We start from the raw sequence: 17,844 nt of genomic DNA, 5'->3' as shown, positions 1-17,844 counted from the left end.
GATTTTCGCGTATAATAGCTAATTTAGTATTTAGTCTCTCTAAGAAAAGAAACGACCGCGGATAATATTATTTTTAATTGTATTTATTTCAAAAAAATATTTATTCAAAATTTTATAGAAACAAAGCATGTGTGTATGTATATAGATGCATATGAAGTAAATTTAAAATAGTACTTTGTCACGCGCCTCTTAGAAATGACAGCGTTAAAAATCTGGATTTACTGAAGACATCTACGACAGACAAATATACCGGGACACTCTTCGTATAATTTCGCAAAAAAAGGATGTGTCTACAAAACGAGTCTTCCAAATCTTCATTAAAGCTAGCCGGTGGTCAACCATCTTTCATCTCTTCTCGCAGGCGCGGAAGTGAGACAGGTTGAACCTCGGTTAACTTTAACCCCCGTTTACGGAGACGATCGATGGTTAGTTAAAGGGTTACAGGGTTAAAACAGCGCGCGTTTAGCGTGCGTATATTTAAGAGACGAACGGAAGCAGGTGCGACCGCTTCCGCAGGCCGTCGCGCCCAAGAAGACACCGTACACCAGAGCGGTCCAGACTATCACGCCGACCGCAGCCGCCGCCATTATCAGATGCGCTCGATGACGAACGCGATCCAGGATCCGCAGCATCCACTTGCGGTCCACCGCTCTCCCAGGAGACGCCGCGCGACGCAAGGATGCGGTCGCTGCGTTCTAGACATGCGCGCTTGTCAGAGAACATCCGGGGGAACATAAGAGAGCCGAGCTATTAATTTTATCCAAAAGGGACAAACAATACCTAATAATTCTCATAACCGGTTATCCCATCCTTTAGAGACAAATAATTCGATTACATTAGTAATCTCTCAAGTTAAATTTCTGTGTATCGCGTAATCCGACATCGCATCTTTTGTATATACCTACTTTTATTTTTATTAATAACTATAACCAACTTTACTTAATTAATAACCGATTAATCGAGAAACTCTGAATGATCAAAGCCAGAAGAATCTGCCCTTTTCCCACCTCTACTGCGTTCGTTGCTCCAGTTCGCCTCGCGACTGCAACTGCTTCCTGCATCTCGTACGGTTCGTCGTGCGATTCGTTGAACGTCTGCTCTACTTCGCCTTCTACCTCGTGCAGATCGTCGTACGGCCCATGTACTTCGTCGTATACTTCCTGGACTTCATTGTCGCGCGCTTCGTGCATTTTAGCTTCGTTACCCATCTTCTCGTGCGCCTCATCGCTCGCCTCCCGGAAACGCTCGTACTACGGCAAAAAGGTTTCCTCGTACAAAATTGCTGACTGCTAATTGCCAGAAGAAAGTCTTTTAGCTTTCCGTACCGACAGGAGATTTTATAACGTCTCAATAAAAGATAATATTTCTAGGCGACGATCAAAAATATGTAGTAAATTAAAATAAAACACCGAGATATAAAATCGTTAGTAGCACAAGTGTCGAAAAGGTCAGACGCGAGGGGAAAAAGGATACTTGCAAGATTAATCTATCCCATTTCAATTTCCATCTCTTTTTTTTTTAAATTCGTCTACTTTTCGCAGAAAAATGATAGCTGATAAAAATTAATAAAGATTATTTATATATAACTTTTGCAGTGCGCAAATTTGAATAATTTAAACAGCATGCTCTCTTTCTCCCCCTCCCCCATTTTTCGCGATAAAAAGTTCTTGCGTTCTTTTTCCCTTCGTCGAGAATGATATTTCTGCCCGCGTGAGCATATATTTAATATTTTTTATCTGTATTTAACTTGTCTGGAAATACGTTTAATTTCCTCCGGTGCACTTGCGCTTTTCCAAATATCGCGTCGCAAATTGCACAAACGCTTCGAATTATCGCGTGCAAGAGCAAAATCAACACGCGCGTATGTACGTAAACGCGCGTCGCGCGGCCCGTCTCCGTGCCCGTAGGGGGTGTATCTTAAAACGGAGTGAGCGACGGTTCTCCAAACGATCCGGGGGATGATTTTAGCGGCGCGTGGGGACGCGTCGGAGGATCGATCGCGTCCAATTACGGGAAATGCGGGGACCCGTACCTGCATATTCTGCAGTTTACTTATTTGCTGACGGACCAGACGAACCACCTTGCATTTCGCGTGTTGACAGTTCGCCAGGAACTCCGCGAGGCTCGCCGTCCGGTCGTCCTGCTCCAGATACCGACAACTGCCGCATGTACGCGCGTCGCATATCATTTCCGATTGCATATCGGCGTATCGCGGCACATACGACGATCCGTGCGATGTAAAAGGTTTATTTTTTCTTTTTTTTTTTTTAGATATAAATCCGCCGCGGACGCAGCTGAAGATGCAAGCGAGTCGGCATGCAAATTGAACGGCGCGATCGTTTTACCTTTATTCACGTTTTATCTTTTACCTTCATTCCAATCTATTTCTCTACAGACAGGAATTAAATTACAGTTGAAGTTAGTTTTCTTTATATTTGTACTGCGTATTAAGTTAAAGTTAATTTTCTTTATATTCATAGGTTCTCCTCTTAAAATTAAGCACTTGTAAGATTAAATAATAGACTATGCGATTGATATGAAAAGCATACATTTTTAAAGTTGAACTGAATTTAATTTGATTTTAAATCTATTTGTAATTTAATTCCCGCTTAATTAATTGCATCATACGAGATTCGTCAGAAATATCTTTTCAGACTGTAAAAGGTGAAGTTAAGAAATAACGCACAGTTCTCCTGATCAATAAAAACCGCGAATTGATGTCAGAACATCGTCAAGGATCATCTTAAGTTCATGCTTTAACATAAACCAAAAGTGCCCATTTCTCTCCCTTGCTTTTAAACTTTATAAAATATCATTCATTAAGAGTTCATAAATTATATTATATAACGATTATTTGTAAAAATTGAGCAAATTTTCTAGTTCTTTTTTAAGTTTTAATTTTGGTTCTAATTTTCATTGATCAAACATAATATCATATTTTAAAGCTACACATGTAACTGAAGTTATTTGCAAAATAAATGCTTTCAATGTAATGCAGAATTTATTAAAATTTTTGTTAACAAAATTACAGTTAAAAATTAGCATGAGACCTTTTCAAAAATAATGATTTTAATTATTATAGCTTAAAATATATATAATGTTTATAAAGTATATTTTAAAGATACACACACAAATATTTTATTATCCGTACTGAAAGAATATTTAGTTAAATATAGATACGGAATTGCCACATGGAATTGCCAAGCTTTCTCTTATCTTCTCTGAGTTTGCAAGTGGAAAAATTTGATATAAGTGTATTTTACATCTAACCTTATTATTAATTCAGTCTAGGTTTCTTTTCTGGTGGTGGTTTCATATCTTTCTTCTCGGTCTTCACTTCCTGCTTAATCTCTACGGCTGAAATAACAAAGAAAGAATCAATGGTACTAAATAGTATTAAAATAATATTAAAATTAGAAATAAAAGATAAAATAAAAGAATATAAGCTACACTAGCTACATACAAGCTTCTGTCACTTGGTGCACTGGCTTTGGCACCGGTAAGGGAAATTTACGAGTGAGCTCTGCGAGTAACATATCCACTCTCTGCCGCTGAAACAATGAGCTAGGCTCCTCGCGCACCGGCGTTTCCTTCTTGGCGGCCAAGGCCTTGCCATTCTTAAAGTCCCAGGAATAGCCCTTACTCGGATGATATCGAGAGCAGGAGCTTGCTTCGTCGAAGGCGGATTGTAGGTGGTGAACTGTGGACAACTACACAAGATACATCTCTTAAGTATAACAATCTAAAAACAACACCGTCAAACATATACCGTGCTAAGGAAGATACGGAAAATATTCTGATGGCAGCTAGCATCTTGAAAATTTCAAATGTACATTTTATCTCGCTCACCAGTCTAGAACTCACGACGGATCCTAAATCTGGAGCTTGGTACACAACGCCGGCTATGATGTAATAATCGGCAACTGGCGATGCTAAAGTTGGCGAATGCCTGTGTTGTTTTCTAATCACGTATAGGATCGGCTCTTGTACATGCAACAGAATGTACTCCAAGCCGGTCATATTGCTGGAAAATAGCCATAATAAATATGCCTACGGTAATCATGTTTGAGCATTTAATTTGGCAGCCAAATCTCTCAACGAGACTTACGTCAACTGATCGGGGCTCAGACGCTGCATCTTAACTATCTCATTGTTGCAAGTTCTGTCGTAGAATGGATTGCTCCTTTCCGAGAAGTAATCCATAATGTTGCTTGGATTAAGGACGGGAATCCAGGCGCTGTCGTGCCAAGACAGGCCCAAAGGATTCTCTACAAGAGGAGAACAACAGGAATTATCAAGCAATTATCAAGTCTGTTAAGTATTGATCCCGGCAGAGATGATAATGAAAGATCATAGACCTTTACCTTGTACCGGAGTTTTTCCGGGCATCATCATCACATCCACTCAATAGAAATTGCAAAATTTGTGCAAAATAATTGCAGTCCGCGCTATAACGACACTATTTATATCAATCACATTTCCGTCACATGTGCCATTCTTCTTTCGAGCGTTCTATTTACATCGATCCTCGCGCACCTACCGGCGTACCGACATCTTCCCTTCAGTCACATGTATAATCGATAATAAAGTTTCTTCAAGTTTCTTTAGTACCTGCTATAGGTAAAATTACTTTCGCAATTGTCTTGCGTCAATAATGCTTTCTTTATCGTAGGAAAATTATTCGCGAACGTGACTATAACGTAGTTCAACGTACACGTTCGTGCGGTCGTGCGCATGCAGGCGCTGGTGGATGGATTCCCAAATAAAAGGCGAGCATATCTACTCTCGGGCTTCGGTGTTTCGGTGCGCGCCGTTGCGCGACGTAGTCCAAGTAGCCTGACATCTGACAGTTCCGTTCAGTTACACTTTAAGTTCGCCGTTCTGTTCGCGGTTTTCGGAGGCTGTCAGCGGCGCATGACAGGAATGTCTTTTCACGAGTGTCACCTGGACCCGCGGACCCCGGGTCGATCGCGATGTGACCACGAGCCCCTGGTCCCCGTGGAAAACGCGCGCGAGGTCCCCCCGCGACGGACGACGCTTCGCCGTCGCTGATTCCCCGAGACGCGGCCACCGGCTTCGCACGTTAAATGAAAAAGGTAAATGAACCGCGGCGTCGAGGAACTTCGGGAAGATTCGCCGAGAAATTCTCCCTCCTGATGGGGGGGGGGGGCCTGGCCGCCGAATTAATTGCATCGAATTAATCGACGCCGCGCGGCTCGTCAGCTGATTCGCAGATTTTTTTTGCGCGGCGTCACGATGACGAGCCGTCCACCACGTCCTCGAGAGTTTTTTTTTTTTTTGCACGCATTCCACTTTGCAAGCAGAAAAACTACCGCGAGAATCCCCGCCGCTCCGATTTTCACGACGCGAGAACGCGTGGGAGTTTTTATTGTCTTCTACTTGATTTCGATTTATTGGACGCTGGAGTTTCACATTCGCTTAATCGCGACGCTCTATCGCTTTCATAACCGTTTTCCCTCGCCCCCCCTGGATTCACGAGCAATTAAACATGAAGGTTAGAAAACTGTCGTGACAGCTCTTCCCTCCTCCCCCCCCCCCCCCCCTGCCGCGAATGTGCGACACGCGCTCGGGCGAGAAATGACAGCTCATTTGTTAAGCCCGCTTTTCTTTGTTGAACGATTTATAACTATAAAGTTTTATTATTTTATTCCATTTTAAAGGTGGAAGTTTCGCTTGTTTACTTGTTAACTCTATCGATCTAAACTGGATCGTTGAACCGATAAGCTCTGTTATTTACTGTGACATTTACTTTCGCTTTTAATTAAACAATGAAGGATTGTTTTTATAGAGAGATCGATTCTGACATTTAGCTTTTGCGCGACTGACAATTTGCTTTATTATTGAAACAACGAATCAGCTGTTTTTTCGAATATCGCGATTTTTTTTACTTTTTTTTTTTGTTTACGTATCGAAAAATGATATGTATGTGTTTTACTAGCGCGCGAAAATTTCTCGACCTATAACTATAAAGATTTATTTCATTTTTCTAAAATGGGACATTTCTGTTTGTTTACTTGTTAGATCTATTGATCTAATCTAAATCGTCAAACCGATAAACTCTCTGATTTTTACGCGACATTATTACTTTCCTTTTTAATTGAACAACAAAGAATTTTTTTTTATAGAAAAGAGATTGATTAGTTTTTGCGCACGACAATTTCTCGAAGTTGCTCGTTGTACTTGCAACAAATTAAATAAATGAGTGTTCTGCTTGCATTACAGCTCTCGCGAAGCCTCATCGAGCCGACGTGAGTCCGGATTTAATTTCCCGAGCGACGAGCAGTTCGGCTACGGTGCATTGATCTGCGGCGTGTTAGCGAGGTAAGCGTCGTGTAATGTTTAGAGAATTGATATTTGTAAATTGGCAGCTCGATTTACATTCAATTTTTATTCGATTATTCAATTTATTCGATTTATATTCAACTTATATTCAATGCGTTTGCAGAATGCACTCCGGAGGGGATGATGAAACCGAGAGAAATGGCATTAGCGATAGCAGCCATGTAACGGGGTCATAAACAAGATTTGTAGGTACATTTCTAATTACATTAATAACCCCTACTAATCTATAGATCTTAATTGGAGAAATCCGTCTCTACTCTCGTCATTTATATAGGATCGCAAACAACTGTTTCTTCCAATATTTGTTAATCTATGTGAATGTATGGAATAAATTTTCTTTCACTAAAAGATTCTTTCATTAACGATAGCGTGCCGCATATAAACTATATAATAAATAATAACCATACAATAAAAAGATAATGTCGGTAATGTTGAGTAATTCAATTGGCTAATAACGAAAGGAAAAAAATTGAGGAGAAAACTGAAGAGCTTATTTCCAAACCGTACTAAATTATATTTTTTAAAATTGCATAATTTTATATTTGAAGGAGAAGAAAGATTATTCCCAATTCTCATTTTTCTTTTAACGAATGTAAAAGAATTCTAAAGAGTAAGCTCTTCAATTGTTGCATTTTTCGCTGTCGAACAGATTCTCGAGTGCGACCTATCTCGCAGGTTCCATGATGGAGGACTATACGCCAATTGATGAGGACTTCCCGGGCCGGTTGCTGCACCAGGCCGCGCTCTGGGATAACGCTGAGCTGCTGGAGGACCTGCTGCGCGGCGAGCACGCCCAGTACATCAACAGCAAGGACTCGTGGGGCAGGACGCCGATGCACGCAGCCGCGATCACGGATAACTCCCGTTGCCTGGACGTTTTGCTGACTGCCGGAGCCGACCCGAACGTCACCTGCGGCCCCCGCGGTCACCATCGGACGCCGTTGCACGTTTGCGCGGAACACGGCCACGCCGGCAACGTGGAGAAGCTGCTGAACTTCGACGCGGATCTCATGATCCGCGATGACGACGGCCTGAAGTCTCTCGACGTCGCCGAGAAGGGCAACCACGACTCCTGCATCCACCTTCTGAAAGCGGCGGCCGAGAAGTACGAGCTCGCGAAACAGGCGACCCACGCTTCCTTACGCGCGGCTTGTATTCAGGGTGATACCGTGGCTACCCGGAACATCATCCAGGGTCTGTCGACCGATCTGGAATGCGTGGTGAACATGGTGCCGAACGGCGCCAACACGCTACTCTTCGTCGCCTGCGAGAGCGGCCACAAAGACATCGTTCGGCTGCTGCTGGACCACGGCGCTGACTGCAGGAGCCATCCGGTAACCAAGTACTGTCCGCTCTACATAGCGTGTTATCACGGCAAGCTGGAGATCGTCGAGTTGTTGCTCCGGCACTTTCCTAAGCAGACGCAACAGTTCACGGTGGAGCGCTGGTTACCGATTCATGCGGCGACAATAAACGGCCATCATCTGGTGATCGATGCGCTGCTCAAGTTTGAGTATCCGCAGCACGTCTACCAACGCTACAAGGATCCGTCCGGCGAATTCGAGTACGATCTACCGTTCGACATTAACGCGCAGGACGTCACTGGCCAACACGCGCTCTACATAGCTAGTATGCTGGGCAATGTCAAGTGCGTCGAGCTGCTCCTGAGTTACCGGGTGAAGGCGAGGACGACCAAAGAGGAGGATGGCGTGAGCGGCGCGCAGCAACTCCCGGTATCGAAGCGCAAGATCTCCAGCGGTATTCAGAGGCTGATGTCGTCGCTGAATTTCCGCAGCAAGGCGCCCACGGACAAGAAGGACGATAAAATGATATATCCGGTGAATCTGGATCTTTACTGCAACAACGGCAGCGAAACGACGTTGCACGCGGCTGTCAGGGGCAGACATACTGAGGTGGTGAACGCTCTTCTTCAGGCAGGCGCCAATCTCGAGCTGCCTGTCAAAGTCCCGTACGATCAGAGCGATCCCGACGGTAGTTACTCGAACGTATTAACGATTGCGTGTCAGAATCGCGATGTGAAGATCGCGGACCTACTGTTGAAGCACGGCGCTGTCGACAACGAGTGCAAGGCGCTTAAGATTGCCGCGCAGAATCGCGACGAGGCGTTGACTGCGAAACTATTGTCGATTAAAGCGCATCCGGACTCCGAGTACAAGATCAACAAGAAAGCGATGACCGAGTGCACGCAGAGTTCGCACTTCTCCGCTCTGTCATCCTTCGGCCACGTCACCTATTCCGCTCTGTTCCCTAAGACACCCACGATGATCAATTGGCACAACCAGCAGTGTCGTCTCTCGCAGATCCGGCTGCAGTGGTTGATCGACGCAGTATTGCATGTTAACAAGAAACTGAGCCCGAAAAACAATGACCTGGTGTTGTACGCCATCACGCGAATCGATATCTCCCACAACTCCATCACCACCGTACCGTCCATCATGTTCTATTTGCAGAGCCTGCGGTACCTCAACATGGCACAGAACAAGATCGACACCCTCACGGCCGACTCGAAGAATCCGAAGGATAAGCTGTGCCCGGTTCTAGAGGAGATGTACCTGCAAGACAATCGACTGGAGCAGCTGCCGGAATTCATCATGAACTTACCGGCACTCGAGATCATGGACGTGTCCAATAACAAGCTGCAGTGTCTGCCGCAGAATCTGTGGCGCGCGCCCAAACTGAAGGAACTGAACGCGTCGTTCAATCTGCTGCGCGATCTGCCTAGCCAGGCGTCGCAGAACGTCCTGAGGAAGCCGCAACGAGGTGACGAAGCGCAGCAGAACGGCACTACCTTCCGCGGATTAGCTGTTATACCGCGAATAGATTCCATGGAATTCGACTCGTTCACGAAGATCGCGAACGCGCAGGTGATCGAAATGGAACGGCCACACGTGTGGACCAGCTCGGTTCAAGTATCAGAGAGGATGACCGACGACACGGAGAATGGCAACAAGTCGGTGCTAGCGTCGTTGAATCTGGCGCATAATCTCTTCAACAGCATCCCCGTGGCGCTACCGTGTTTGGCGGTGAGCCTGGTGCGGCTGAACATGGCGTACAATTCGCTGCGCTCGATGAGCCACATTACCTCGTATCCGGCGAGTCTGAAACAGCTGGACCTGTCAAACAATCAGATCTCACGATGGCCCAGTCTGCCGCAGGTCGACAGTTCCGACAGCATGGAGCAAGCGAATACGGCCTGCTACTGTCCGGCTGTCAACGCACAGTCGCCGGGTATTGTACCCAGCAACAGGCAGACACCCGCGTCGATGCGTGATATCGTATTGCAGTCGGTGTGCGTGCATAGGCGGCATCTACGATTGGAGAACCTGCGCACCCTGATACTGGCGAACAATTTGCTGAATCGCATCCAGCTGACGTCGTGCGACGACGGCGAGATGCCGTGTTTGGAGGAAGAACGTGGGGATTCGGATAGAGACTCGAAGATTGGACATCCCGGATCAAAACTGTACTTGCTCTTTCCCAATGTCAGTATGTTGGACATCAGCAATAATCAACTGCGCGAGATACCGCACAACATCTACGAGCTGAACAATCTGTCGGTGCTGAATATCAGCGGCAACTACGAGATCGTCGAGCTGCCGCCACAGATGGGTTTGCTGGGTCGTCTGTGGAATTTGAACACGCAGGGTTGTCGGTTGCAGGAGCCGCTCAAGTCGATGATCGAGTCGAAGAAATACAAGACGATGGACGTGATCGGTTACCTGAAGTCGATCTTGGAGGACGCAAAGGCGTACGCGCGCATGAAACTGATGATCGTCGGTATTCAGGGGATCGGCAAGACAAGTCTGCTGGAGCAATTACGGCAGGAGGGTGAAGTGCCGAACAAGAAGAAGGCATCCGAACACTGGGCCAAGCGGATGGGCAATAAGAATATCAACGCGAAGACCGCCAAGGGTACGACCATTTCGACCGTGGGCGTGGACATCGGCGACTGGATTTACGAGAAGAAAGTACGCGGACAATCATCCCACGGGCCAGTCTACTTCAGAACCTGGGACTTCGGCGGTCAGCGCGAGTACTACGCGACGCATCAGTATTTCCTATCGAAGCGCAGTCTGTATCTGGTCGTGTGGCGGATCACAGACGGCTTCAAAGGCGTCTCCGAGATCTTTCAGTGGCTGGTGAACATTCAGAGCAGAGCGCCCAACTCCCCGGTTATCATCGTCGGCACGCATTATGACGTTTCCTATGAGCATAGCGAGGGTCTGCAACAGTACATACGCGATAAATTCATCAACGTTGTCGATGCCGAGAAGTGCGGTCTGCCCAAAGTCATGGAGACGATCGAGGTGAGCTGCAAGACGCGTCACAACATCAAGATGCTGTGCAACCTCGTCTACGACGTTGTCTTCAGCTTGAGATCGCCTGGCAGCAAGGAACTATTGCTGGAGCAAAAAGTTCCGGCGAGTTACCTAGCACTGGAAGACGTAGTAATCCAACTGGCGCACGACAGAAAGCTATCTGGCCTGGACCCGGTGCTAAAGGCCGACCAATATTACGCAGCCGTCAATAACGAGCTTCAAAAGTTACATAGATCCTTCAGAGACCCCGCCGAGTTACATCAGGCGACGTTGTTCCTTCACGAGAACGGTATAATCTTGCATTATGACGACGCCACTTTGAAAGATCTGTATTTCTTAGATCCGCAATGGCTCTGCGACATGCTGGCCCACGTAGTCACCATACGGGAGATCAATCCGTTCGCCAGATCAGGTATAATGAAACTGGACGATATCCAACATGTATTTAAATCCTCTACGATATCATCGATCGACACCCAGGGCTATATTGTTAGCTTACTCAACAAATTCGAGGTTGCTTTGACATGGGACTGCCGTACGCTGTTGATACCGTCCCTCTTACCGACCGAAGAGGATATTCTGCGCAATAATCAGATCATCAAGGTACCGGTGAAGACGCGCGGCTGGCACGTACGTGCGAAGAAGATTACATCGCCCATGTTTGCGTGCCTGGGTGCACCAACCAGTGACAATAAAAATAACGCTGAATGCGTGCTTACATCGAGATCACAACCCGATTGTTCTGTTACTAGATTGTTGCTCATGTCGTATTTCCCCAGCGGCTTTTGGTCCCGACTGATCACTCGCATCCTCGCGGACGACACCATCGTTGATATCGTCATGTCGTTCCTGGCGCCGTTCAAGGACTTCGTCGACGACAACATTTTCGCTAGTCTATTGGATCTACAGGCTGAGTGGGTGCTCTGGCAGACGGGGATCGAGCTGCGATACTCGGGCATTACATTGCTACGTTTGAAGGAAGTCTGTTATAATCTGAAAAATTCACCGTATGATTACAGGCAGTTTAAGTTCAAGTTGAAACAAGATGGTATTTGGTGCACGGTGGACCTGAAGAATTCTGCTATCTTAGAGATTTGGTTCCCGGTAGACACTCTGGTGATCAAACAGCCCATCATGTCCGATTCCGTGGACGAGGAGCCGATGGGCTACCAAGCGATTGTGGTGGAGCCACGGCCGGAAAGCATACCGCAGTTAATGGCACTGATTGTTGATCACATCGACATCCTGCTGGAAGACTGGTATCCTACACTGGGCACACGTTTCGTCCACACGTCGGAGGGTAAATTACTGGTCACAAGGTTGATACCGTGTCCGCGCTGTTTGCTCGGCAACACTGAGAACGGTGACGGCGAGTCGAGCGACAGCGATGGCCGGTTGATCGAGGACATTCAGAAGTACTGCGCCGTAAATCGTACCGAGAGACAGAGCCAGGACAGTTACAAGTCCGACGGCGACAGTGGCGTCGGTTACGACAGTCTGACGTCCAGCAGAATGCCGTCGCTCGAGGGGCATCCAGACATGTCAAAACAGCAGAGTTCCTCGCATTCCGAAAACACTCTTGCGTATTCCTGGATGGTGGAGGAGTGCATATTGGCGGCGTACAGCAATAAACCCATCAGCTGCCCGAGGCATTCGGAGATCCCACTGTCGCACGTCGCGCCAGACATCATCTTCATGGATTTAGGTGCCAAGCATCTGATCAAGTCGGAGGACTTGAAGCGGGGCAAGTTGCTAGGTCGCGGTGCCTTCGGTTTCGTCTTCCGCGGTAGCTGCCGACTGCCCGGCACGTACGTTCGCGCCGACGTGGCCATCAAGATGTTGCAACCAGTCTCGCCGGGCCCGAACTCCACGCAGTCGGCGATCCTCGCGTACAAGGCGTCACAGAGCAAGTGGGACCGTGACCCGTTGCAGTATGCTTGCAAGGCGTATTGCATGGCGCGTCAAGAGCTCAATATTTTGCTAACGCTCAGGCACGCCAATATCGTGCCGCTGATCGGTATAGTCGTCAGTCCTTTAGCTCTCGTGCTGGATTTAGCGCCTCAGGGTGCGCTGGACGCCGTCCTGAAGAACTATCGTCGCTCCGGGGCTAAGCTGGATCCCTACACGCTTCAGGCGATAATCCTTCAGGTCGCCAAGGCGGTGGAGTACCTACATCAACAGCACGTTATTTACCGCGATCTCAAATCAGAGAATGTGCTGGTGTGGCAGATGCCGTTGCCGTTTCAGGAGAATCCAGACCCGGTGCACGTCAAAGTCGCCGATTACGGTATCTCGAGACTGACGCTGCCTACGGGAGCGAAGGGTTTCGGTGGGACAGAGGGCTTTATGGCGCCTGAGATCATCAGATACAACGGCGAGGAGGAGTACACGGAGAAGGTGGACTCGTTCTCGTTTGGCATGTTCATCTACGAGCTTATCACGCTGCGCCAACCGTTCGAGGGCCACGAGGCGGTGAAGGAATGCATCCTGGAGGGCGGTAGACCACCGATCATGTACCGTGAGACTTTCCATCCATGCTACGCGCTCGATTTGATGGTGATATGCTGGGCGCAGAACCCGAAGGATCGGCCGACCGCCAGTCAGATCGTCTCGATCGCCTCCGCGCCCGAGTTCACGCATCTGATAGACGTCACCCTGTTGACGGAACGCACGCAAGTGACGGCGGTCACCATGACCAATTGCGGTAACAGCGGGCAGAACGACGCGGCGGACAATCTCAACGGCGACGAGATCTGGTTCGGACACAATAACGGCGAGGTGGACATGCTGCTGGGCACCCAGAAAGGCTGGCTGCGCCACGTGCGCATCGAGACGCCGGTGATACCGTATGCCATGTGCGGCGTGGACGGCTATATCTGGATCGGCGACAACGCCGGCCAGGTGCACGTTTATCTGTGCGGCAACTTCGGCTGCGTGGCCAGCTACAGTCTGGAAGCGGATCACAGCAGGGAGTCCAAGGTGGTCGGGCTGATCCATCTGGAGCAGCTGAAGCAGTTTGCCATAGCCTTGCACAGCGGCCGAATCTTTTTGCTGTCCAACTCGTTCACGCAGATGAGGAAGACGGAGGTCACCGGCGGCAGCGCTGGCACGGAAACGACGCGCCAAGGTGCCGATGTCAAGACCTACTCGCTTGCCGCGGTCTGCCGGAAGAGACGCGTGCTGGAGCTCTGGGCTGGTCAGAGCTATGGCCGGATATCCGTTTACACGTTGAAGGATGGCAATCTAATTGACACAACGCAGCTGACTCACTGCACCGGGGCTGCCAACGACGCCGCAATGAGGAATCTCTTTGCCACATACCTGATCGGCGCGGCGACCGAGAGCTTTGTTTTCTCGTACACGTATCCGGGCTGCGTGGTGTACCAGTGGGACGTCGACAGCCGGCAAATCGTCAATAAGCTCGATATGTCTAAGCTGGTGCCGTGCTCCGAGAGCCTCAAGTCCATCGCCATCGAGGAAAACCTATCGACGGAGAAGTGCCAGGTGACCGCGCTCGAGGCCAGTGATGGTCAGCTGTATATCGGCACCACCTGGGGCTGCATCGTCGTTGCCGAGTGCGGCACCCTACGTCCCGTCACCGTGTTCCGGCCGTTTGAGGGCAAAGTCTGTCAGATCGTGTCTCTCAAGTCCGCCGACAAGAAGAAGACGGTGCTGGCGACCGTCGGCCAGGGATATCGCAGCCTGATCACGCGGTACACCGACTTCCCGCTGAAGACTTTGGAGAACGAGGAGCTCAGGCACGGCATGTACACCCTGCTGTGGCGCTCGGAGAACTGGTCGGCAGCTTGATTCCCCCGGAGATCGTAAGATCCACATTTTCAGGTGCATTTAGCAACCGTTTTTTCTTTAGCGTTACACGCGATCCGTCTGACTTATACAAAGATAACGATACACACAAGTAAGCTACATTTAAAGCTGAATGCGCAGTGAGAAGCTGGATCTAGTTTGGCTCAGTGTCCTTTCAATAAATGCTGGTAAAAAGAAGTTTTCGTTGTAATAAGATTCGGTGCCAATATATCAGGTGTTATAATTCAATATGACAAAATTTCGAAGAGTGATGAAAGTTCATTGTGATGGGACCGCAGGATACTCTTCTTTGGCAGTATAATACCGGAAGTGCTTAAGTGGTGCGAAGTTCAATGGAGCAATATGTGGGCTCAGTGAATCTTATACGTCCAATATTATAGTACCTAGCATGTAAGGGATGTTGATTACGCTAATAAGCGTGCTTACGGGAAGTAAATCGTAAAAATTGGAGAAGAGAATGACGTTGCAGGTCTCATAGCGCTCCCGCAGGCACGCTTATTAATGAGCACCCTGTAATAATGCATCACAGGCTGTAAGCTGATGTTCTTTCGTTCGTCCAAGTTACAGCATTACCAAGTATAAGAGAAACATTCTTATTTTGTATAAAACTAAGTCATAAGCAAATAGTCTAACGGTATTTTAACGTACGTTTTCGCTTGCATAAGTATAATCGGACTATATGAGAGTCACGCTATTTAAGTATTTATATAACGGAAGAGGAGAGGAATATTAATGCAATCTGTTTTTCGTCACTGCAAAACATGGGATAAAGGGGAAGGAAAACATTTTTCGAATATCCTCAACCTGATATTAACTGAGCTGTTTTAGATATCAAAGAACTATTTTTAGCACCATCAATTACCTTTTATAATACCGTTAGTGTTAAGATTTCGATAAGTTTTACTGCTGACGCTAACGTCGTAATCTTGAGTCGATATAGAAATACGATTTCTAAACCATACTCGCGTATCTCTCTCTACGATTCAGTTACATCACGTCCAAAGTAATATCTTTCGAGCCGTACCGCGAGTTTTACAGATATTAAATCTAATCGAACCGAAGGTTGTGGGACTTGATGTATAAATAGATTAGCATTAATTTACTACAATGTAACACTAGGTAGATACAAGACCACACATACACACAAAGAAGCGTCTTGCTCAATGAAACCATTAAATTTCGATCCACGATTTAATTACACGGGAACGATCAGTGTATCCCAAAAAGTAATCGATGTGATATATGAAATACTCAGCGAAAGAGAGAACGTAAAATATTGTCACAAAACTGTTATATTATTTTCAATTATGACGCTCTTTAATTGCGCTTATCGACAAGAAATCCTTCAGGATATTTGCTAGAAATTTTATTTTGCTTGCCCAGATATTTGTTTCTTTGCGCTTATCGACAAGAAATTCTTCAGGATATTTGCTAGAAATTTTATTTTGCTTGCCAGATATTTGTTCCTTTTCATGCTAAGCGTTCGGGATTTTTATTAGCTCTTATAGCAGTAAAATGAAAATAGAAGATAACGATGTAATACAACTTGCACATTTAATTCGCCCGTAACGCATTTAAACGAGAAACGGCATTTAAAGGGCTAAATGGATATTTATTAAGAAATGTAATATGGTCGGCTGGGAGTATTTTCAATATATAACATCCGCACTTTTGACTGTTACTCTCGAACCGGCGCGTTCGGTGCAGCGATGCAATATTTTTAGTTTATATATAGCGCGTTTTATATTTATTTTTTTAAATTATACTCGTACCTGCAGCGCGCGAAGCGAACCACAGTGATATACGCAGCTTGTATCCTCTTTTTTTTTATAATACGACTATTGTAAAAGAGCTAGAAATTACGTGTATCGCCCTATTCAACTATTATTAAGTATGCCTTGGAATATGGCGGATGATTAATGTTGCAACAAAACGTAACTACTGCGACGATACGTAATTATCGCGATTGAGAATTCTACGCGATTGATCTCCGTACGTTAAGTGCATCATTGTACATTCACGTTTACTCATCACGTGAGGATTACTATGGTTCTCATCTCGTACTCATCGACGTAAGTTATAACTTTGCAGGAACTCATTGTTATTTAATGTATTGATTGTCACGAAATATAAACACTGTTGTTGAGTTAAGAGACTCGTTAATTCGTCACATCTATCCAGTTCCGCAACGATGTACGAATGCAATTAACATTGATATCAGGATGAGATTTTAAATAACGAGATCTTTATTTACAACAGAACTTACGGTAAGAATATATTTTTCTAGTCACTCAAGAGTCTTTAGATAATTCATTTTCTTTCGACTCCATTCTCATCTGCCTCTCAGAAGTGTATTGTTTCATCGCTCGCTCATACGCGCTATCTTCCGACAATCCTTCCTGCTACCGATTAAGTATATTGTTAGCGTTATTGAAAAATTAATTTAATCAATATATTAAGCAACTGCATACCTTCTTTATCGTTTCGTACATGGACAGGAAGTTTTGCGTGGCGGATTTTACATTTTCGTTCGCCAGATTGGTAGCCGGTATGAAGCTCTGATCTCTATGGAACCTTCTGCAGCGGGAAATGTTGCCCAATAGTATTTACACAGCACAATATAAATATTTAATTGAACGTGTCAAGACATGTCTTACGCTCGAATAAGGTCCTCCTCATAAAAGATTGGCCTGACAGGTTTCTTTGGCAGCCGTCTGTCGTATCTAGGTTCATATTTCGGTGGAAAAGCCTCGTACACCGCCACCCACAACGGCGTGTCTTCCTCTTTCAGACCTTTGCCTTTTAATAACGAGGCAATTCTGAAACACGCATTCCATTATGCAGTAACGTACAGTCATTATTATGAAATGTTCAAACCAGCAATTAAAAAAAAATCTAACTTCTAAAAAGGATGACGCGATACGTAAGCAATTTAATCCAAATCTTCACGTCCAAAAAGATTCTCCAATCAATTCGAAATAAATTAATAGAACGTCGACGATTTCTTTCTGCAGGGTTTCTGTACAATCGGTAATTTAATTTCTAAAATTCTGACAGGAGAATGCGGGCTCACCTGGTGTATATCGTGCCGATTTTCTCCAGTCTGCTTTGCGCCATCGTGTATTTCCCTCGGCGTGACGTTCCACGAACGGTTTTTAAAACAAGGCTCAACCTGGTGAACCGGGCGACTTGATCTAACCTCTCTAACCTCTCACACACCGAAATCAAAACATGCCGTCGCCATTTCTAAAAACGTTGCAGTCCGAGAAACCTGAGGGTGAGTCCCAGTCCCTAGGACGAGCACGTGGACAGT

The 17,844-nt window shown here is 46.3% G+C and overlaps 4 protein-coding genes across 7 annotated transcripts; 1 reads left to right on the top strand and 3 right to left on the bottom strand.

Moving 5' to 3' along the window:
* Nucleotides 1-67: 67 nt before the first annotated feature.
* On the bottom strand, nt 68-1,249 carry LOC139767871 (uncharacterized). Its single transcript, XM_071697570.1, has 2 exons — nt 1,008-1,249; nt 68-695 (listed from the first exon to the last, which is right to left on the bottom strand). Exons 1-2 carry the CDS (start codon nt 1,206-1,208, stop codon nt 447-449), a joined length of 450 nt encoding a protein of 149 aa, XP_071553671.1. The 5' UTR covers nt 1,209-1,249; the 3' UTR covers nt 68-446.
* Med6 (mediator complex subunit 6) lies at nt 890-4,527 on the bottom strand. Its single transcript, XM_071697567.1, has 6 exons — nt 4,365-4,527; nt 4,109-4,268; nt 3,850-4,024; nt 3,464-3,710; nt 3,271-3,357; nt 890-1,250 (listed from the first exon to the last, which is right to left on the bottom strand). The coding sequence occupies exons 1-5, from the start codon at nt 4,393-4,395 to the stop codon at nt 3,278-3,280; spliced, it is 693 nt and encodes a 230-aa protein (XP_071553668.1). The 5' UTR covers nt 4,396-4,527; the 3' UTR covers nt 890-1,250; nt 3,271-3,277.
* A 149-nt stretch (nt 4,528-4,676) lies between these two features.
* On the top strand, nt 4,677-16,682 carry Lrrk (Leucine-rich repeat kinase). Of its 3 annotated transcripts, none has more exons than XM_071697564.1 (4): nt 4,677-5,096; nt 6,244-6,342; nt 6,467-6,548; nt 7,039-16,682. In XM_071697564.1, the coding sequence occupies exon 4, from the start codon at nt 7,044-7,046 to the stop codon at nt 14,511-14,513; it is 7,470 nt and encodes a 2,489-aa protein (XP_071553665.1). In that variant the 5' UTR covers nt 4,677-5,096; nt 6,244-6,342; nt 6,467-6,548; nt 7,039-7,043; the 3' UTR covers nt 14,514-16,682. The 3 variants fall into 3 exon arrangements, with proteins under 3 accessions (XP_071553665.1, XP_071553661.1, XP_071553662.1); XM_071697560.1 differs by having other exon boundaries at nt 7,013-16,682; XM_071697561.1 differs by having other exon boundaries at nt 6,467-6,552; nt 7,013-16,682.
* Nucleotides 16,683-16,754: 72 nt separating this feature from the next.
* On the bottom strand, nt 16,755-17,789 carry Mrps23 (mitochondrial ribosomal protein S23). Of its 2 annotated transcripts, none has more exons than XM_071697568.1 (4): nt 17,605-17,789; nt 17,189-17,350; nt 17,003-17,108; nt 16,755-16,933 (listed from the first exon to the last, which is right to left on the bottom strand). In XM_071697568.1, exons 1-4 carry the CDS (start codon nt 17,646-17,648, stop codon nt 16,823-16,825), a joined length of 423 nt encoding a protein of 140 aa, XP_071553669.1. In that variant the 5' UTR covers nt 17,649-17,789; the 3' UTR covers nt 16,755-16,822. The 2 variants fall into 2 exon arrangements, with proteins under 2 accessions (XP_071553669.1, XP_071553670.1); XM_071697569.1 differs by having other exon boundaries at nt 16,755-16,930.
* Between the last annotated feature and the right edge of the window lie 55 nt (nt 17,790-17,844).

This window comes from Temnothorax nylanderi, unplaced genomic scaffold (assembly GCF_030848795.1).
Source record: "Temnothorax nylanderi isolate EJ_2023f unplaced genomic scaffold, tnyl_v1.0 TNYL_tig0012_pilon, whole genome shotgun sequence".
In the NCBI taxonomy this organism is placed as follows: Eukaryota; Metazoa; Arthropoda; class Insecta; order Hymenoptera; family Formicidae; genus Temnothorax; species Temnothorax nylanderi.
Note: the sequence above shows the minus strand (reverse complement) of the source record. Positions and strands in the feature narration are given on the sequence as shown.

Bases quoted from the DNA above. Each gene is read 5' to 3' on its own strand.
- LOC139767871 (XM_071697570.1), bottom strand. From the start codon at position 1,208: ATGGGTAACGAAGCTAAAATGCACGAAGCGCGCGACAATGAAGTCCAG. The intron at 696-1,007 runs GTGGGAAAAGGG...GCGCATGTCTAG, and splicing joins GAGCAACGAACGCAGTAGAG to AACGCAGCGACCGCATCCTT.
- Med6 (XM_071697567.1), bottom strand. From the start codon at position 4,395: ATGATGATGCCCGGAAAAACTCCGGTACAAG. The intron at 3,711-3,849 runs GTGAGCGAGATA...TATCTTGTGTAG, and splicing joins CCGTCGTGAGTTCTAGACTG to TTGTCCACAGTTCACCACCT. The intron at 3,358-3,463 runs GTATGTAGCTAG...TTGTTATTTCAG, and splicing joins GCACCAAGTGACAGAAGCTT to CCGTAGAGATTAAGCAGGAA.
- Mrps23 (XM_071697568.1), bottom strand. From the start codon at position 17,648: ATGGCGCAAAGCAGACTGGAGAAAATCGGCACGATATACACCAG. The intron at 17,351-17,604 runs GTGAGCCCGCAT...TGCGTGTTTCAG, and splicing joins ATCGGCACGATATACACCAG to AATTGCCTCGTTATTAAAAG. The intron at 17,109-17,188 runs GTAAGACATGTC...TTCCCGCTGCAG, and splicing joins GAGGAGGACCTTATTCGAGC to AAGGTTCCATAGAGATCAGA.
- Lrrk (XM_071697564.1), top strand. From the start codon at position 7,044: ATGATGGAGGACTATACGCCAATTGATGAGGACTTCCCGGGCCGGTTG.